A 22971-nucleotide genomic window follows, 5' to 3' on the forward strand; every position below is an offset into this window, starting at 1 on the left:
TAAGGCAATAGTTCTATTCAAATTTGAAGAAAAATAAGCCTGTTCTTAGGTGTCTGGAGGGACTTTTAGAGAACAATTCTTTCAATTTTGTAAACATTCATTAGAGTGAACTTGGAATCCTCTAGTGTTTGTATAAGGCAGTAAATTAATTCTACAAATGAGTTCATCTGATGCCATTTGGTAATGATATTTTCACATTTCTTAACTTTTGTGTAAAAGATAAATTGCAGCACAGCCCTTCAATTGGTACAGTCTTAAATCTCAGACTGTTTACAAACATTTCAGATGACTCTAATTCTTTTTTGTTTTCTCTTTTTAAATTATATTGAAGATACTTTTATAACACATAGAATTCTTTTTAATCAAATTATTTTAACAATGAAGACTTTTGTCAACTCTTTATTGTAATATTTTATATAAAATAGAAACATTAAAATTAAAATTAACTTGAACCCATGAGCTAGCAAAAGTTTAAATTTCAGATGTCTAAAATAAGCCTTTCAATATGAAATGTTACTCAATTTTTATTCTTTAGTATTTTTTTCAGTTAAGCCTTAGAATATAATGATTTTAGTTAGCTGATAAAGTAGAAATGAAATAAATATCCTCTTTATGCCCATTAAAAATTATTTTTTTACTAGATGGATGCACTTAATGGAAAAACATACTGATCAAAAAACTGAGAATAAGGGGTGGTAGTGTGCTTGAATGAGACAGCTATCTCTCTCTCTCTCTCTCTCTCTCTCTCTCTCTGTGTGTGTGTGTGTGTGTGTGTGTGTGTGTGTGAGTGTGTGTGTGTGTGTTGCTTAGAAGAAATCACAGAGGAGGGAATAGAAAAAAAATTGAAGAGTTGGGGTGAGTGAAATCATGTCCTTTGAACATGACATTGATGTTTAACGCATGAACTATGGTTGTCTGTATTAAAATGCACTAGACTGGACTCACCAGACTTCCAATGTGTATTGGGCAAGACTTTGATACTCCATTATTTCCCAAAGAAAAAAAATATACTGTCATTTTCTTGGGTGGTGCAGCTATAAATAGCTTACCCAAATTTTATTAAACAATCTGTCACCCAACCTTGAGCAGTAATTCTTACTAAACTCAATGAATAAGCCATGACAAAGAAGAAAGTAGAAGGGTAATGTTTGAAGAGAAGGGTTTCAGGTAGAGAGGGAGGGTGATGAGGGAATCAAGAATGGAAGTGACAATAATTCAAGTGAATTATATAAATGTATGAAACTGTCAAATACACAAAAACAAAGATGAATAAAAAACTTAATTTCAAAAAAAACATAAGCATATGCAAATACTTTCAAGTGTCAGAATGTTTATTTTAACAGGGGATTTCATAAGAATATTTAAACTCCTCTTTTGTACACATTGTTCTTTCTCTTTCTCATGCATCATATGTATCTTTAGATATAAAACTTCAATTCTATAGACCCCAAGTTTGCTTGTATTTTGCAATAGGCTTGGCTGTTAGATTGCAAATACAAAATGCCCTAAAGAAAGTCATTCTCTGCTAATGCAAGTATGATATATGAGAATTTGATTATCACCAGAATTGAGGTAGGTAAGTACATGTTGAGCACACTCTTGTTTCTTGTACATTCTCTAGTAAGACAGAATGGGCCCATATTCAAATCTGGTATGAAGGATTAATTTTACATGTAACTTTTAAGAAAATATGCTGAATAATTTTTGCCACGTTCTTTGTAGAGCATCTTTAACATCTTTGTTTCTCAGGCTATAGATCAGGGGATTCAACAAGGGGATGATAAGAGTATAAAATATGGATGATATTTTATCAGTATCGATGGAGTGACTAGATTCAGGTTGTACATACATAAATATCAACGTCCCGTAGAACACAGTCACCACTGTCAGGTGGGACCCACAGGTGGAAAAAGCTTTCTGTCTGCCCTCAGCAGAGTTCATTCTGAGAATGGCTATGAGAATAAGCAGGTAGGACATAAGAACAATGATAAGGGAAGAAATCAAATCAAAAGCTGCAAAGATCATAACTATCAGTTCAACTTCATGGGTATTTGAGCAAAGCAAAGATATCAAGGGGATACAGTCACAAAAGAAATGATTAATGACATTGTAGCCACAGAAGGACAAAGAGAAAATATTTATGGTGACAACCAGGGACATAAATGTGCAGTAAAGATAGGTAACTGTGACTAGAACCCAGCATACTTTATGGGACATGATGACAGTGTACATCAGGGGCTTGCATATGGCCACATACCGGTCATATGACATTGCAGACAAAATAAAAAGCTCACTGCCAATAAACAGAAGGAAGAAAGCTAGTTGTGTAGCACAAAGATAATAGGAGATTGCATTTTTATCTGCAATGAAGTTTACCAACATTTTTGGTCCCACAGTTGTTGAATAAACAAAATCAGTAAAAGCCAAATGTTTAAGGAAGAAGTACATTGGTGTCTGCAGTTTGGCATCTACATTGGTGAGGATGATGATTCCCAAGTTTCCAATCACTGAGATCAGATAGATAATAAGGAATAAACCAAACAATGGGGCCTTGAGCCCAGGGTTGTCTGTGATGCCCATTAGGATGAATTCAGTCACCACTGAGAGGTTGTGTTTCTCCATTCTTCTTTATCATAAAAAATCTATTAATACAAGCAATACAATATTGATTGTCTTTCAGTATTTATTACCTGGAGAATATTTATTGTTTAAGATTGCAAGTAAGAAACATCTAACATTTCTACCTTACTCTATAAAATAAATACATTTGCTCAGAGGAATATGCAGATAAAGAGACAGAAGAAAATAATTTGTATTTCTCATTTATGATGATTTTAATGTAAAATACTTTACTACTTCAAGATATTGTTAGATAATCCCAATGTCAACATGAATGACAACTGTCCTCTAAGGTTTTGCAACTGGTTCTTAGTCATCTCCAAATAATATCTATACCAATAATCTACATATAATTTTACAAGCTTATATAGTTATATTCTTAATAGAGGATAATGATAGATAGCTTACCCAGGCATATATACAAATGTGTACACACACACAGAGGATAAATGAAAAGGGTACATGAGGATACAGGCAAATAAAATTAAAACAAAATTATGATTAAATATTGTTAAGACTTTAATTATTAAATTATATCAATGGATTTTCATTGCACTGTTGTTTTTCATATATGTCCATTTCATTTAGTAACTATAATTAACTCAATAACATCAATAATACAGATGTCCATTCTGTTATATTTTCTAATGATAAGGTAAAAAAATTGCATAAATTGCCTGGAGCAATGCGTTATAGGCAAAAACACAGACTTCTTTTGTAGCATATTCAAAGTAGGAACCAGTTGGTAATTTATAAATATTTCTATTATTTATGAAACATATAAATCACTTTTTATAATATAGTTGTCTACAATAGTTATAGCAGTTGATACAATTGAAGATGTAATATTTCTTTGAAGTTAGTCACTGTATCTGAAAGAGGTATTTTCTACAAATACATATCTACCCACTTTGTCTTTTGCACAAAGGTATGTCAGTATAGAGAAAGTCCACACTGTCCCAGGTGAAAGCCTTTGTTATATAAACACAGCAAGGTTATACTTTTGCAATATTAGAGAAGTATCTTCCAAAATTGCAATTAGAAATTATTTAAATTTTGTTATGTTTTTTGTTTGATGTGTTAGTAATAATAATAATATATTAAAAAATAAAATATATCACTTGCATGAACCAGTAATTCTTTATGTTAAATAAATGCACATATAATTCACCCTAGTAATTTTAGATTTCATGGAATGAGTATAATATACTTTTAAACTATTTTCTAGTTAATCAAATTTAAATTTTAAAGCTACAGTCCTAGAAATTTCTAGAGAGATGACTGTAGAAAATGAACAATATTTTGTCAGTGCTACTAAGTGTTTACTTAAAATTCTTCTATTACAAATAATTGCTTTTTATGTCAATATGATGTAGAACACTTGTTTAACATGAATGTATCATGCATCATTCTCATCAATGCAATTACCTACATATCTTAAGTATTAAAATACTTTTGAGTTGATTATAGAAAACACTGTAATCACAAAGCCTACCTCTTGAAAAGTATATTAAAATGATTGAATGTCTGCCTTGAAAATATTCATATGATTTAATATTACATCATCTCTTTTCAGATTTGTATGTATCACATTTTATAGCACAGATATAGGAAATTAAATATTTTCTAAGAGCAGGTAAAATGTTTATGCTTTAAGTTGCTTATCAAGTTTCTCTCTAACTTAAAATGATGAGGGGATCTTCTTGTTCAGCTACCAGGGAGTAGAAGAAAAGACACAAATGAAATGAAAATGGACAGCAACATTAGATCACAATGTCAGAGCACATTGTGTTCTTTTCTGTAGTTACTGATATCTTAAACCATCCTGCATCCCTTACCTATGATGAAAGTGCCTCAATGTTTCTCCCATGCATAAGTTAATGCAGAGTGTTGTGTGGTAGCTTTTGAATATTTCTTCAAACTCTAAAGAGTCTCCCCATGGATATGACAGGCAATTCTTTGATTAGTCCACAATGTCAGAATGCTTAATGAAATGTCTGGAGACTGTCCATTAATTGCCATGAAGCATTTGTGTTCCACTTTTAATAACTAATATTATAAGACCAACCAACATATGTCTAGTTTTATCTAAAATTATTTGCACTGTAAGCTCAAAAAGATATTCAACTCATAGCACCCAATTCATTTTAGCTTAATTTTAACTGGTTATGAAATAAAAACAACTTAAATATCCAATAATAAGTGAATTGGTTTATAAAATGTGGTGCATACAGTCACCGGAATACCATCCAGCCTTAAGAATTATTCTATAATATGTAATAATGTAGATGATTCTGAGCATAATGCTAAATTACAGAAAATTGTAGATGGCTACAAAGGATCCAGATAAGTCATAGTCAATAGAAGGATGAAATTTAAACTTTAAGTGCAGGAGATATTATTAAAGTACATCTATTTTGTAAATATACTTCATCATTTTTACATTCATTAGCTGCCTTCCTATTATAAGAGAGAACTGATATGCATTTGAATAATGGTCATTCTAAATATTAGGAAGTGAGGGACAAAGAGAGGTGTCTGTGCGGTTGAAAGTTCAAGACTTCTTTTATAGAAGTTCTGAGTTCAATTCCCCAAACTCAATAGTGGCTCAAAACAGCCTGTGACTTCATTTTTAGAATAATCTGTATTAATAGTCACTTGAATACACATAATACATATGAAGTCTTGTTTGTATGTGAACATGCACACACATATACACACATAAATTAATTGAAATAAATAAATATGGGGTAGTGCAAATATTATGATTTGTATTTTGAATGCTATTGTATATTTTGAAACAAATCTTTTCTCAGTTTGTTTTATTTAGGGAAATTTCCATTTAGATTTACTGTGCATTTATTTAAATGACTTGTTTTGAACCACTGCCTTTCAGAGTTCTTTCTTACCATAGCCACGTCTATTTCCAAATTTTATAGCTTGCAAACACTTCATCCCACCTTTAAGATCAATAGTTCTCAAAATGTGGGTTACAACCTCTTTGGGTCAAATGATGTTTTCACAGGAATTGCTCAAAACCATCAGAAAACACAGATATTTACATGATCATTTATAACAATAGACAAAGTTATGGTTATGAAGTGGTAACAGAAATAATCTTCTGGTTGGGTCACCACACATGATGAAATGTGTTAGAAGGCCACAGTATTAGGAAGTTTGAGAAACTCTGCTGTAGATTTACATTACAATCTGAATTTTTTTTCTTTTTACTATTATGAGCATGTTAGCTTGATTTAACCTCATTCACATATTTGTGTTTAATATTTGATGGTGAAAGTTCTCCATGCTTCTTTTATTGTTCCCCAGTATTTTTTATGTGTTACTCTAGGCATTTCATAGATTCAGTTGTTCTTTCTGTGTGAGCCTTAAAACAATGCTGATTCACTTTCATTGTTAGTCAAACCTGGTACCCTACTTTCGTTTGCATGAATGAAGACATTCTCTTTTCTGACAAGGATTTTTGGAAATAATTTTTAGTGTAGTTCCCACTGTCATTCTAGTTTATAAATCCTTATGTACATTCATAAAATCCAATGTCTATATCAGGTGAATGGGTTGATCTTTAGGCTCTATGATTCTCTTCTGTTTTCATTTATGCCTTTGTTATTATAACTTTGTAGTACTTTGTGGATTCAGGCCATTTAATGAATTGTCTTTAACCTTTATACTCAAGATGAATTTTACTATGTTTTATTGATGTATGGTTCAGAGAACATGGACCCAATTGCTTTTGTGTATTTTTTTTTTTTTTTTTTTTTTTTTTTTTTTTTTTTTTTAGTTTTAGGACTAAGGTACCTTGAATTTGAAGATGATCTTGATTTTGCTGATTGTTGTAGTTATCTATGTGGTTGATAGTGTTGTAGTAATGAAAATAGAATCCTACTCGAACCTGTGGGAATTGCTGCCCCAAGTTACATTTCCCTGCCCCCACCCATTTGAGATGCTTATCTGCAAAAAAAACATAATAACTTCCCTCTGCTCTTGGAGTTGGATAAGGAAGTTTGAGTGCACGTGATGCACGTGATCATTCCTTGGTCCCTACTGGGGTCAGGTAAAGGTTGAGTGCATGTGGTCAGTCCTTGACCCCTACTGGGGTCAGGTGACAGTCCCTGCTTGGGTCAGGTGACAGTCCCTCCTGGGGTCAGATGACAGTCCCTTCGCAGCCCACTCCTCTTTTGGTGACATGGTATAAAAGCTAGCCCCAGCAGAACAATAAACGTGCTGAAGCTGTTCCACCTCAACCTCGTGCTCTGTGGATTCATTCAACCTGGACACCCTTCGCTGAGACTCGTGGTTCCTTGAATATTATATGTACTTTGATTTTAAAGTCACTTCACTTTGTCATGCACATGTTTTGACTTTTTCATTGTAAAGATTCTCTATTATTTTAAATTTCAATTATTTTGTTATTAGGTATATTCCTTCATACAGTTTTGGTAAATTGAATTAATTTCTTCACAAACATTTAAAATGGATTGCTATTGTTCTGAAGAAATTCTACTGAATTTTGTAGGGTTTTTTATTCCTGCAACTTTCTGAATTTGTTTTTTAGTTCCAAAAATATATTGTCTAATGTTGTAGCTCTACAGCATCTGTATTCTTAAAATTACAGTGGAAATGATACTATAAAAATAGAGTCTTGATCTTATAGGATATATAACCTTACTTTGCAATTACAACTTTTTTGGAGATGCTTCCACAGTTTCTGGAAGTTTTTATGTGTATCAATCCTGTTGTGTCTTGAAGTAATATTCTACTTGTAGTCATCCACCCTCTGTAGGTCTTACAATTTTTCTGTTTCCTCTTATCCACAGCTCAGTACGCTCTGAGTGGAGGAGTTTTATAAAGACATCCCATTTAGGAATGAGTGATTCAAAGTAACTCAGTATGTAGATAATGTCTAGTTGTGAATCTTTGCCTTAGCTTCCATCCACAACAAAAGGGAACCCCTCTAACAATGAGTGAGCAAGGCATTAATCAATGAGTATGGCAGAATGTCATTAGAAGTCATTTTATTCATTGTATACATTAGCAGGACAATAGAATTTGGTCTTCCCCTATAAATAGTTGTTTCTAATTCCGTGTGGATTTAAAGCTTATTATACAATTCTATAAATAAACATCTTTATCTGTCTTCTGATGTTTTAAGAGTATCAGGGAAGAACTCTAAAATTTAAAGCTTTCATTTTTTAACCTTAATGGTTTTCAATATGGACAAATACATTTTCCATTATGAGTCATAGATATCTGTCAGTGCATGTAGGAACACATTTTCAAACACATGGACAGTTGCTGTTAGTCTACCATTACATCATAATGGGGCATTATTGCTCATGATGAAACATTGGCCTTTGTAAAGAGAACCATGCAAATATTAGTGAAGAAAGGTTTCTTTGATAAAGCAGAGAAATTATGTAATGAATACATGTTGGAAAACTATTTTAATTTTATATACTTCCAGTTTTTGTTTAAAATTAATAATGTCAGTTTAGTAAAACACTATTTCAGTTTGTTTGTATTTGATGAGTATGAATTTTGCCTTTGTGTGTGTATGCACACCGTATGTGTGACTGAAAACTGTAGAGGCCAGGGGAGTTCATGGTGTTTCCTGGAATGAGAGTGCTAGGGGTTTGTGAAAACTGTGCAGGTCCTGGGAATTTAATTCAGTGTTTACTTCAAGATCAGCACATACGCTTGACCTCAGACCTAATTCTCAGCTCTTAAAAGTATTTCTTAGTCACCTAAGACATACTTGAAATAAGCATTCAATATGCAACATACATTAACAGAAATAATTGAGGGCTAAAAATGAGAAAACTAATAGTCTGCACAAGTTCTACTTTAAGTAGTTTGGTAAGGAAGAATGTATATTAATGCATAAGGGATCAACAATTTTGTGGTAACTCTTAGTTTACCATATTTAAGTATTATTTTTTAGTTTTCGCATACAACAATAACATTTCAAGTTTTAATGTCAAGTCATATATGTTACGTATGAGAAATAATATTGGATGTACTTTTTGCATATACTTTCAGATTCAAAAACATACTTTCAATTTTTTCTATTTTTTACATTTATGAGGTCTTAATCTGTTTTGTGCATAACTGATTTTTATTATTCTTATTCTCGAAAACATAGAAAATAAAATTCTCATCTGATGGAGGAGGGTCATCTGTCTATTGTAACTTTCATTGGTTAATAAAGAGACTGCCTTGGCCTTTATGATAGGCCAGCCCTTGGGTGGGTGGAGTATACAAAACAGAATTGTGGGAGAAAGAAAGCAGAGGCAGGCAGGCACCATAACTCTCCTCTCTGAGACAGCCGCAGGTTGAAATGTTCCTGGTAAGCCACCACCTCGTGGTGCTACACAGATTATTAGAAATGGGTTAGATCAATATGTAAGAGTTAGCCAATAAGAGCCTACAGATAATGGACCAAGCAGTGTTTAAAAGAATACAATTTGTGTGTTGTTATTTCGGTGTAAAGCTAGCCGTGCGGGAGCCAGGTGGGAACGCAGCCCACCATTCCTTTACACTCATCTAGGTATCTGGAAATTTTACTGAAGAATTATCATACAAATACTTTTCCAGATATTTACTGGGATCAAGCCACCTTGCCCTGACTTTTCATGAGGTCAGACTTATTTTTGATACTAATATCCAGTATTAAGATTGCCTTGATCACTAACCCTTATTCAATGCTTTCTTGTCTATATAATTTTAAAATATATAGATTACATTGCTAAAATAGTAACCTAAAACTACTTGTTTTATTTTTACAGATATTAGTTTTTCAGTACTTATTAGTACATATTAGTTTTTCAGTACTTATTAGTACATATTAGTTTTTCAGTACTTATTGAAGAGATAGAATTGAATGCTATGTTTATTACATATATTTTATTATTTTATATGTATTTTATTAAGTTATATAATATATACTCTTTAAAAGCTGAAACTTAAAGTTATCTACAGAAGCTAATCCACTAAAATGTTTTTGTTATATACGAATATTTAATCTGCCATATGCTCTTTAAACATAGCATTTTTAAAACAAAAGAGTATTTCTGTTAGTCTTGTCCAAGTTTATTTGCTGAATAAGAAATAATGCAAGACCCAGTGGAAAAAACATAATGCAATTTATTAATGAAACAGAAAATATCAGTATTAAGATGATCTGTGGAAGGCATTCCACACCCGAGATCTGCATCACCACTCACCTGGTATGGACCGCGATTCCATACCTTCCATGAGCTGGGTGAGGTCCTAGGGGTTAAGAACAGAGACACACATACATAGTCCGGGTCATCCAATAAGAGATCACTGAATGTCAATTTATTCAGCTTAATCCAGGGTTAAATACTTTTGCCCCAGAAGAGGAGAACCCCCTCCCAGCCAGAGGGGGATGGGGAAGCTGGTGCCCAGTGAGCTTCTCTGCAGGCAGGTGGGCAAGGGGTGCAGGGCAGTGTCAGACAGGTGAGAGGTACCTTGGCGCCTGGGCTCTCCTGGGCAGGTTGAGAAATTACCATTTTAAAGTAATATAAAGCTCTAGGCTATTTTACCAGGCTAAAGCAGAACAAGCACAGAACTTAGCAGGAAGCCTTAGCTGGTTGCCAAAACAGTCCTTGATTTGCATCCCAGGGAGCAAGGGAAGGCCCCGGGCCTTACAATGATCCACACACATACTTAATGAGAGCCATCTTATAAAAGAACTGAATGACAGAAATACAATGAATTTTAAATAAGAATCACTTGAATTTATGAAGTCAAGTAACAGTAGTGCTAAAAAAGTCAGTAGGGATCTAGTTCAAACTGGTACCAAATCCAAATCCATCCCAAGGCAGAAAATGATAAATTATATAGACCTAACTGATGGACTTACTTGTGCACAGATTCACCATGAGTTACTCAACAACAGATGTTGCATCATCTCTACGTTGCTGAGTGTCCAAATATATAGAGTGAGCAGTGTCATATATGAAAGACAGAACACTTGAAGGAAAAGGAGACATACTTAGATTTACCTTGGGGAAGGAGTATTTGAACAAATTTTCATGAATGACTCTCAACACGAGCTGCAATTAGTAGTTTTGTTTCATAATCAAATTTGATTTTAAGATACCCATATAAATGAAGTATGGCCTAAAACAGAAAGTCTACCTACCTTTCCAAAAAGCAGAAACCCAAATAGGAGCATACAATGGACATTGCAAATTTCACTGTAAGGATAAAAAGCCACACAGAACCCATGGCCTTTTTGGCTTTCCTAAGCAATTAGGATTCACTAACACATATTTGTGGTCAACTGACCCTCAACCCAGTATTATTGTCTACAGACTGTATTCAACTTCTGCTATTGCAATTATTACTTTCCCTTGAGGTAAAGTAAATAACTTTTTATTTGTTCCCTAATATATCTATAGTAAATAAAGTTGGATTTGTACCAGTATTCAAGTAGATGAACTATATCTTGAACCTATTCATGTTTGCTATGAAGAGAGCAAAGTAGGTTTACATTCAAAGCAGACTTTTATGACTTTTATAGTATGCAGCTTTTAGGAAAAGATGTTGACTATTTTTTCCAGATTCTTCCTATGGCATATTTACATCTTTATTCCTCAAGCTATATATCAAGGGATTCAACATTGGGATAACGAGAGTGTAAAATATGGAAGACACTTTATCAGTCTCAAATGATTGACTGAATTTGGGTTGTACATACATAAATATCAAAGTCCCATAGAAGACAGTGACCACAGTCAGGTGGGACCCACAGGTTGAAAAAGTCTTGCACCTGCCCTCTAGAGATTTCATTCACAGAATGGCTATGAAGATGAACAAGCAAGACACAAGGACAACCAGAAGAGAGGAAATCAAATCAAAAGTTGCAAAGAACCTAATTATCAATTCAACCTCAAGTGTGTTTGAACAGAGCAAAGATATCAAGGGGATACTATCACAGAAAAAATGATTGATGATATTGTAGCTACAAAAGGATAATGGGAATATCCTTAGGGTGACTAGAAGAGATACAAATACACTGTAGAGATATGGCATTGCCACCAGTATCCAACATCTGGTTTGGGACATGATAGCTGTATAGAGCAGAGGATTACATATAGCCACATAGCGGTCATAGGACATGGCAGACATAATAAAGAGTTCACAAGTAATAAAAAGAAGGAAGCAGTCTAGCTGTGTAGCACAAAGATAATAGGAGACTGAACTATGTTCTGCAACAAAACTCGCTAACATTTTGGGTCCCACAGCTGTAGAATATTCAATATCAGTGACAGCCAGGTGTCTCAGAAAATTGTACATGGGTGTTTGCAGCCTGGAGTCCACCTTGGTGAGGATGATGATGCCCAAATTGTCCACTGCACAGATCAGATAGATAACGAGAGGCAACACAACTCTGCAATTCTGCAATTCAGGACAGTCAGTGATGCCTTTAAGAATGAATTCAGTCAGTACTGTGAGATTTCGGTTCTCCATGCAGGTGTATTTCATATTCTATTCTGGAAAAAAAAAACATTTCTAGATAAAAAAACATTTGTGGAAAAGAAAACATTGTCACCTTAGAGCCATTTACTAAGTAGATATCTTCTCAATGTGAGTTATTGAAAATTTAGTATAGAACACTTTTAAATGAAAGCATATTCTGTTTACATAGTGCAAAGAACACATGATAAATAGTGCTTTGTTTCCCACATACGGCAGTTTTTCTAATTAAAACTCATACAGTGTCTCAAATATTTCATTTATGTAAGTTTGGAGTTGAAATACTATTATCAATAAATTGTTGAAAAACTGCCTAAACTTAAACAGGCCAGATTGTATCCAACTTATAGTCACAAGCAGTATACATTGTTTTTTTAATTAAGAATTCAATGAAAGAAAGAAAAAGTGAGGAAGGAAGGAAAGGGGAAAGTAACGAATGAATGAAGGAAGGAAATCAGAAGGAAGCAAAGGATAAATAAGTGAAGGGAGGAGGAAAGAATGAAGGAAACAGAGAAAGAGGAAAGAGGGACAAAATGAAAGGAGGAGATGATAGATAAAAATAGAAGATAGATTGGTACAACAGCTAGATAACTTGATGGAAATGCAGATGTTGATGATAGAATCACAAAACTAATTTAAAATAAACACAAGACTCTTGAGGTTTAGATAAGTGATAGTGAATTACTACTGTAAGAACATTTTTTCATACTTCTACACAATCACGAAATATTGACAATTAATAAATACAGTATCACAAAGTACACTACATTTTAGACTCTGATTTCTTAATGACAAATTCCAGGAATGAGCATATAAATCATAATTTCAAGGAACACTTCTTGTAACTATAAGCTATAGATTTTATTCCTTTTAAAACATTTGTAAATATTAAACATATATGAAAACTTAAAATATTAAAACCGAAAACAATTGAAACTGTTTTGTTAATCTCTATTTATGTAGATACAGTATACATCATGGCATTCAATGTGTGATGTATACAACAGATACCTTCACAAGAACATGTGATGTATACAACAGATACCTTCACAGCTCTATACGAATACAGCTCTGTGCCTGTGTTGAAAGCAATGAAGTCTTTAACATGCTGGAAAGATGAAGAAAGATGAAGGGATTCTGCTATTTCACGATATTTAAATATAGAAATCTTTGTCTGGTCTTGCATGTTCTGGGAATCATGTCTGGGACCTTCATCATGTTAAGCAAGAAATCTACTACTGAGTATCACGATCTTCTTAGGACTTTTTTGAGATAAAACCTCACCATGTGGCCTCGGCTAATTTCTTGCTTCTTCCTTTAGAATTGTGTAACTTTTACTATTTAGTCACAGATAAATTTGAAGGTAAGCAGTTTATTTACATGCACATTCTTCTGTAGGACATATATTCTAGTACTGTGATAAAATGTTAATTAATATACAAGCATTCAAATTTTCCCAGAGCATTTCTCCACTGATTCTCATTGCCTTACTAAAACTAGAGAAGCAAAATTCTGTGTTTTTTTGCACTATTTCTTATAATATTCATAATTTTAATTCTATTTTGATGTTGCTTATATTTGTATAAATTTAGTAGCACTATTGTGGACATTTGCATTGCAACTGAAATTATATATATATTTGAATATCACAAATTTGATTTAATCTACTATTGAGGAACCTGGAAAATGTGTGGAAATTTGTGAAAACTGAGGAAAGAGTTCATTTGAATTGGCTTTATGCAATTAAGTCTCATAGAAATTTCTTTGGACAAAATAAGAATACATGTGAGAAACTACATAGGTTGAAATGTTTTATAAGAAATTTCATTAATTTATACAGTATGTAAAATTGTTATTAAAAAGTACAATACCACAGTGAACGAATGAACTACATAAATTATGTACTGATATGTGTATATCTGTGTACTTTGCCACAAGAATTTTCTCTGAATACGTTACAGCACAATTTACACACAAGCAAACATACAACCAAATACAAACAGTTCAATGATTTTAGTAACCTGGAAATAAGGCAGCATATCACAACTACAGATAAATGATTTTAGGCTTGGATATTTAATTAGAATATTGGTTGTGAACAGCAATTGTCAAAAAGTTAAGAAATGAAAAAACTTCAAATGATAATAAAAGGTGTTTTGAATAATATCTATGTGTGCTCTACATGCAAATAAATGAGATAATACAAGTTTGATATATAATATGTTAATATGCATAGTGTATATTAGTATATTATATAATAAAATATATATGAATATCATCACACTTACTTAAAGTAAGTAAATTACTTAAATTAAGTAAAATATACTCACTTCATCTGAAATATCATTTGTGTGATAACCTAATACTTAATCTCTGCCTCACTCAAACAGATTACTCTTATTAATTATGACAAACTAGATCATATTACAGTATTAGATATCTTTAAAACATATTATTCAGAAACAGTTTAAAATCTTATGAATTTTTTTGAGGTGAGAGACATAGTGATGAAGTATTGAAAGCATATAAATGTTCTTATATAGCAAATAAAGAAAATGAGTCTCTTCTCAACAGTTTTTTTTAATTCAGTGCTTAAAAACGTGCTGCACTTTCAATTTTTGTTAGCATTGCAGAGTGACTATTACTTATTATTATACAGATTATTGTTCTTTATAAAATCACTGAGGTTCCACAGTACAGTCAGTTTGGCCATCAGCATAAAAGTGGTGCTTAAAAGTGACTCAAGTATCCAAAAACAAAAAAAGATTTCAGTATCTACTGGTAAAGCAGAATGTCTCTTTGCCTCATAAGAAAATGATAGCAAATTTCTTTCATCTTCTCATTAACAGAACAAGAAGATTCTGAGTCATTCATATGCCTAAATATTAGGAAGAAAGTAAAAATTGTTTCATTTTTTTCTCTCTAACATATTAATTTCCACTTACTCAACTTTAGTTTCTATTACCTTTTGAAATCTGTTGATAAAATTATATTTCTACAAAATATGCTTTTTAAGTACTAATGCACAGTTTAAATATTAATCTCTAACTGCTGAAGAATAAATACAAAGAAAGGAAGAATCTATGATCCTCAGGCATTATGGTACAGTGGGATTGTATCTCAAATATTAACCAGAAAGGAACTCTTACATTAGATGTAAAATCCAGAGCACATGTGAACCCTCCTGTAGATAATAGCATCACAGAGTATCTCATCAAACATCCCACCTTTTTTTAATTGAATGAAAACTGACTCTTTACTCTCCCTTGCATTTTTTAAAACTGTACTTTTTAGGACAATTTATAGATTTCTACATGATCTTCAATATTCCCCCTGTGAGGCTGCAAGCAATTTAATGACTAGCCCTAAAGCATTTGAATAACTAATGAATTGCCTAGAGGTTGTGCACTAACTCACATAGAGAACTTGCAGTTGACTTTAGATTTGTTTATTATACTAACCATCATAATAATTTATACCTGTTGTTTTTAACATGTTGAAATTGGATGGGGAAGATCTCTTATTTTAAATCCACTTGTCAGAGAAGCCTGAAGATATGAGATCACACATATATTGAGGATAAGTTAAACTTTCAAATGTCAAGTAATGCTATTCTTATCTAAAGAATCTCTTAGCTGATTAGAAAGTAGATTTTGGAATTTGGAACTGAAATGAGACTATGAAAAATAAAAAGGAAAACTAAAGTTTGACTAGTAGAAAGTTGAATTAAGATATGGCCAGGAGCCTAGTAGATAAATGGATGTACATGTTTCTCCTTCTGTGCCTAGTAACGCTTTCTGTGTACAGTTCCTGTTCTACGTTTCATAGCTTTGTGCCTCAAATACCTTGGGCTTTCCAAAACAACTCTTGTTTTAATTTTATAGCTTCAAATATTGGCCACACAGATTTTTTTGTCCTCTCAGTTCCTTAATGCAGAGACTTGCCTGGAACATATTATCTAACCTGAATTTCTTTCCCTAGCTTCAGAGGAATATTCCATAACCTCTTTATTGGTGTACCCTTCATGTCTGTAAATACAGAACCACGCGGGTGATGCTATCAAGTACAGATGCCCTTTGGGGATGTTGCCATGAATCACATTTTTTTCCTACAGCTTTTCTTTTCTTAAAAAAAAATCTTTTTAAATTGATTTTTATTGAGCTCTACATTTTTCTCTGTTCCTCTCCCTACCTCTCCCCTCCATTTCAGCCCTTTCCCAAGATCCTCATGCTCCCAATTTACTCAGGAGACCTTGTCATTTTCTACTTCCCATGTATATTAGGTCTATGTATGTTTCTCTTAGAGTCCTCATTGTTGTCTAAGTTTTCTGGGATTGTGGTTTGTAGGTTGATTTTTTTTTTGCTTTATGTTTTAAAACCACTTATGACTGAGTACAAATAATAATTATCTTTCTGGGTTACCTCACACAAAACGATGTTTTCTAGCTTCATCCACTTTCCTGCAAAATTCAAGACGTCATTTTTTTCCTGCTGTGTAGTACTCCATTGTGTAAATGTACAACATTTTCCTTATCCATTCTTCATTCGAAGGACACCTAGGCTGTTTCCAGGTTCTGACTATGACAAATAATGCTGCTTTGAACATAGTTGAGCACATATCCTTGTGGCACAATTGAGTATCCTTTGGATATATACACAAAAGTACTATTACTGTGTCTTGAGGAAGGTTGTTTCTTAATTTTCTGAGAAATCGCCACACTGACATCCAAAGGGGCTGTACCAGCTTGGATTCCCAGGTAGAGTTCCCTGCCCCGTGGGAAGTCCAAGGTCCTCCTCCCTCCATACAGGTGGGGAGTGATTTTGATCATGGTAGCTTTCCTTTCATTTTAACAACAGAAAATCCTTTGGGCCTTTTCTTTACAAATTTTGGAAGGTCTTCTGAATGAGGCCTTGACCTGGGGGTACTCCTTCCTTTTACCCCAAAGCTGATCATGTCGTGCCTTGATCTGCCAACCTTTTTTCATCGCAAATCTTGGCTGTGGCACTCTCTTTCTCTCCAAATTATACATTTTGTGTTTCTTTCTCTCCCACTGCTTTTTTTTCATTGTAGTCTCAACAAGAGTGATTACTAATAACCAGGAGACAGAGTCAACATTAAGCTGTCTGGAATTGCTCCTAGAATACGTTAATCCATTACTTTTCAATATTGCTTCAGACAGGTTCTTAGCACAAAAGCAGAGAAAGCTGGCACATTCTCTGCCAAAATATCACAAGGATGGTCACTGGAACAGTTGTTCGTAATTTCTTTTTTAAAACTTCTTGAACCAGGGTTCTACAGTCTACACAGATGTAAGCACTACTTTTCTCAGATTTCTACCAGGATGTCCACTGAGCCCTGCTTACAGTGTTCCATTTATTCCCTAGTTTAAAGTCTGAACCTCTTTCAAATATTTCAAAAAAAATTAAAGAAGAGCATCAACAGCAGAAAAGCAAGATAGTCAAGTTGTTTGCAGCTATAATCCACTCCCTGAGACTAACTCTAACCTAGTTAGTTTCTATTGCTTTAATAATATTCTATGCCCAGGGAATGAAATAAATAATTTATTCAAGCCTTAAAGTTCCAGGGGGATAGGAGTTCAACCTTGTGATGAGAACCATGGCAGCAGCAGGCAATTATGGTGCTGGAATAGCAGCCTAAAGTTTATATTCTGATCCACAAACAGGAATCATAAAGGAGAGCACTTGAAATGGTTCATGTTTTTTTTTAAACTTCAAAACTCACTGTTAGTGACACACCTCCTCCTAATTCTTCCCAAAAAGGCATGAACTAGGGACCATGTTCAAATATATGAGCCAATGTGGACTCTTTTTATTCAAAACATCACACAAGCCTATTCTTTTTATTTAGTTTGATGTGGTTTTAGTTCAGGGAACGAATTTTAATATTTTTGAGGGTCACATTATAAGTATAAAGAATTAAAATTCACATAATTACTTAAAATTTTCTTTGTAGGAATATTGAAGGTTCTGATCCCAAATGCACATAGGTAGTATTATACAGAAAGAACAAGTTATATTTAGGCTTAGAAATGTATGTGTATGTTTAAAACAACAATTAAAAAATCCTTGAATTTGAAAAGAGAGCATGCTTGCGAAGGGTTGGAAGAGGAAATAATGTAATAATATTACAATATTATGCATTTAAAATATTCAAAATATTCATTTAAAAATTAAATAATATGTATGCAATTATACTCATAACTATACTATTGAGACCTATTCAGCAATGGGAAACATGTATGAGGAAAGTACAGGCACAAATGAAAGTACTCTTGAATTCTCATATTTTGTTGAGTGTGCAAAACCAAAAATCTTTTGGTCTTTTTTACTTTGAATTATTCTTTATCCATGGTCTCTGAATCTCATTCATCCCTGTATTTTATGGCATTTTTGTGTTTTATTTTCCCTCTAAGGGATGTTGATCTGGATGTACATTGTTAAAATTTATGTAGCCTGGAAACACCTCCCTCCTCATTACAGGCAGAAACTTCTCTTGGTCTTCAGATACAGACTATGATCATCTCTGGTTTTCCCTTAATGCTGTGGCAGGTAATATATGTACTCAGTGCATATCAAATATAAAATCCTGTCATAATTATACTCTGTGTAATGCATGTTTTAAATTATCCTAGATTTATGAACTAACAGTTTTTCAAAAAAGTTCATATGTAATACCTTTATTAACCTGTAACGCCAAATAAATATTCTTCAAATTGCTGAGAAATAGGGCCTGAAAAGATGAATCTTGTTCTTGCAGAAGATACACATAAGTATCTCAGAAACAACCTGTAATTCCAGCTCCACAGGGTCTGGTGCCCTGGTCTGGCCTCTGTGGACTCTTCCATTCATGAAGTACAAATAAATTTATCAAGCAAACAAACGTACACATAAAACTATAAATCTTAATTGAAAATTTTGACAACAATTTTCTGTTTTGTGCTGGAAATTTTGCTTTGTATTGCGAGAAGTTCATAGAGATTGTTTGCCTCCTATGTCATTGGTAATTTCAGGTATAAAAGTAGGACGTTATTTTACTGCTTGGGAATCCACTTCATCCATGATTCTTTTAGTTTGTTTGTTTCCTTTCAGAAGCACTTTATTATTATATTTCTCACAAACAGAGATAATATTGCTTACTAGTAAAGGGAAAATCCTTATTTTAGAGAAGGGGAAGTTGCTAAAAGCAGCAGAAGGGGTATATTCTCGGCCAACTACCAAATGACCACAATGTAAATCTCACTGTCCTTATGCATGATACACGTTGTTTTTATTACAATCTCAACTGTTCTTTCAACAACAAATCTGAAACACCTTTAGTTGTAATAGACTTGACACAGTATCATAAGTAGTTCTGTAGATTTCTCTGCTGGTCAGGATTCAACACTGACCTATCTCATTTACAGGGCTGCAGATGAAATCTGTTTCTGAAGCAGCGTAACCACAGGTGCGCTAGAATGACTACATCTTCTGAAGACTTTTTACCAGGTCCAAAGTACACAATAATAGGATCAGCATTTTCTTCTCCTGGTATGCCTGAAGTTGACAACAGCTATTCAAGAATGTTAGAATATCTTGCTTAAATCTCATTAACAAAGTGTTGTAATTAAATCGATATCAAGAACTCACATCTTAGACACCACCTAGTAAGTTCTACCCAAGGATAATTTTCACATTCCCAATACCTCAAGCCACAAACACGACAAAAGCTTTGTAAACATCATTGTGATCCACATAATAAAATCAATCAGTTGATTATTTTAACACTAGATGGCAAGAACAAAAATAGTCTCAACTGAACTGAGAGTGTCTGTACAGACTTAAAATGCTAAATCTCTGTGTTTCTATAGCATTTTCAATACATGGACAGTGAGGAAAACTGATCTAAAGATATATATATATATATATACTACCTTCTGTTAGGACAGTAAGTGCTCTTAACTGCTGAGGCATCTCTACAGCTTCATAAGTCAACACTTTAAATAGGAAGTTTGGGATGGGATGTTACTCAGTAACATTCATCAATACCTCAAATAGTGTCATAACATTTCCTAAAATGTATAGTACTCCACTATCACAGTGATGATTATCTCCATTGAGTCTTGATCCGGCGACAGATGGAGATAAAGACAAAATGAAAGACCCCCGAGGGATGTCTTCCTAGCGAGAGAGGCCCCTAACCCATGAACCCGACGAAGCCACACTTACGGATGCAAACAGCACGAGGTTTATTCGAATACACAGGTACCTGGGGCAACAAGGTCTCTCGGAAGACTTGCACGCCCGCAGGTTGGGGGTGAGGGGTTCTTATAGGAGAGCAAAAGCGCGGGTACAGAAGCAAAAAAAGCGTGGTTATGGGGATTCATTTCATTGGTCAATTGAAATAAGGCTAAGCTGAGTGGCACATTCTTGACCTTTCACCTAAATACCAAGGAGGGGGTTGTCCAGACCCACCTGGATACCAAGGAGGGGGTTGTGCTACCTGTTTTTCTTATCTCTTCCTGCCTTCCTAGCTGGAGACCTGATGGCCGACTGTAAATATCCTGACTCACATCCTGTCACAGGACAAAAGGCTCCCTTCCCCTCCCTTACAGCAAGGGGCCTGAATTGTTTATTTCTAAGGCCCTGCATTCCAGCATCAAGGGTGGTATTTTTTTTTTCTTTTTCCTTTTCAAAAGGCCCTCATCAGAACAATGGACTGAGCCCCCAAGGTCCAGTTGAAGAGCAGAAGTCGGGAGAAGATGAGCAAGGAAGTCTGGACTGCGAGGGATTGGTCCACCCACTGAGGCAGTGTGCCTGTTCTAATGGAAGCTCACCAAATTCAACTGGACTGGGACTGAATGAGCATGCGATTGACTCTCTGAATGTGGCTGAAAACGGGGGCTGACTGAGAAGCCATTGATAAAGGCACTGGGACTTGTTTCTACTGTATGTACTGGCTTTTTGGGACCCTAGTCTATTTGTCTTTTTGGATACAAAGCTTCCTAGGACTGGATGTGGGGGAGGGGCTTGGACTTCCCATAGGGCAGGGTTCCCTGCCCTCTCTTAAGGAGGGATAGGAGGGAGAGGAAGGAGGGTGAGTGGGGGAGCAGGAGGGGAATGAGACGAGGGGAGGAAGTGTAAATTTTTTAAACAATAAAAGTATAAAAAAATGTGTAGTACACTCCTGTAATTCTGTTATTATGGTTGTGGCAACAGAGAAAATCCAGAAGATCAAGGACATCTTCAGCTATCAAACAAATTTAAAGCCACCTTGAGATATAGGAGACTTTGTATCAAAAGAAAGAAAAATAGAATGAAAATAAATAAAGCTCGCTAAAGCTCTTATACATACAGGTGGTGCAATTTAAGGTGTCAATAATTTTGATAAATACTGTCAGATTATTAGATAAAATAATTATAACTGATAACTCAGAAAATTGTGTATCCCTAAATAAATAAACATGCAGGCATATTGTACAGCTTGTATGATAAATAGTATGTTACTTCATATATGCAAAAGGCTACATTTGACAAATAATAATCTAAAACTTTGTACTATCATTTAAAACAATATTCAAAGCAGTGCTGCTTGTAAAGATGAAAGATGCTTGAATAATTTGATGTTTCTAGGTATTTTTTAAAAAATTCTTAAGAGGAAAAGAGAAAGAGGGGAGGGAGGGAGGAGTTGTGAACAGCATTCTGGATTTTACATGTGATATCATTAGTTTTGCTACTGAATTGCAGCACTAGACCTTGAAGTTTTTGTACCGGGTCTTCCTGTACAGCACAAAATGTTCCAGAACTCATAGACTTTCTTCCCTCCATTTGTACAGTGCTACAATTTTTGTTTAACCACCACGGTACTTACATGAAACAAGTTTTCTTGGACAGATTATATGTATTTTAAAGTAATAGCAAGATAGTTAAATAAAGAATGGGTCCAATAGGCCATATCACATGAAAATTCTTTCAATTTCTAGCTCATTCTGCTGACGTACCTTCACTATAACTAAACAAGGCAATTTAATGACTAAATGAGTAATATAATTTAATATACAGATATATATATATATATATATTTAATGTAGATAAAAAGCTTGCTACATGTAAACTACACTTACTTCAGTTTGGTAAGTGATTGCCCAGCTGCTGTCTCAGTATGATGTATTTCTAGTCACAAATTTAAAATACATAAGCTTAATGCATTAGGATTTATATTCAGTAATTGTAATCACAAGCAGGTATTTCCAGACAAGATTTTTCAGTTAAGTATACCAAAACACTTTGCTTTGTTATTGTGCAATACCATTAACGAATATTTTTTATATTTAATACTTACTATGGAATATTTCCTTCAGATTCCAAGATTAAATGGCAATTTTAACATAACCATAAAAAAGAGGTCATTAACGTAAATTCACACACATAATCAATAAGATGTATTGATTATTTTGTCAATTACTTTTGCCTTAACAATTTTAATTAACAATTTAATTAATTTAACAATTAATTTTAATTTTAACAATTAAAAAATTAATCTCACTCACATAATAGCATGATAATTGAGAACATCACAAAGAGGCTTGATACTGTAAACATTTGGAAGCAAATGAAATTATTCATTAATATTTTTATATTTCCATTTCTGAATGAAAAATTGTGGACTCCTTTTACTCATATTTCACCCCCCCTTATTTTAGAAAGTTTGAATTATACAGCTTAATGTACATAAAATATTTCCTAAGTAATTTTTTTTCTAATTAATTTGGTATTGCAAATATATGTATGAACATGTAATCTCTAAACCATGGAGACTATATGAGGAAAGGAG

The 22971-nt window shown here is 33.7% G+C and overlaps 1 protein-coding gene and 1 pseudogene across 1 annotated transcript; both read right to left on the bottom strand.

The window, feature by feature from the left end:
* Positions 1–1680: 1680 nt before the first annotated feature.
* On the bottom strand, positions 1681–2622 carry LOC125407323 (olfactory receptor 8K3-like). The gene has a single exon (XM_048444850.3). The coding sequence runs from the start codon at positions 2620–2622 to the stop codon at positions 1681–1683; it is 942 nt and encodes a 313-aa protein (XP_048300807.3).
* Positions 2623–11195: 8573 nt separating this feature from the next.
* On the bottom strand, positions 11196–12135 carry LOC148121727 (olfactory receptor 8K3-like; annotated as a pseudogene).
* Between the last annotated feature and the right edge of the window lie 10836 nt (positions 12136–22971).

This window comes from Myodes glareolus, chromosome 6 (assembly GCF_982192425.1).
Source record: "Myodes glareolus chromosome 6, mMyoGla1.1, whole genome shotgun sequence".
NCBI lineage: Eukaryota > Metazoa > Chordata > Mammalia > Rodentia > Cricetidae > Myodes > Myodes glareolus.

Excerpts from the sequence above, each read along its gene's own strand:
- LOC125407323 (XM_048444850.3), bottom strand. The coding sequence starts at position 2,622 with ATGGAGAAACACAACCTCTCAGTGGTGACTGAATTCATCCTAATGGGC.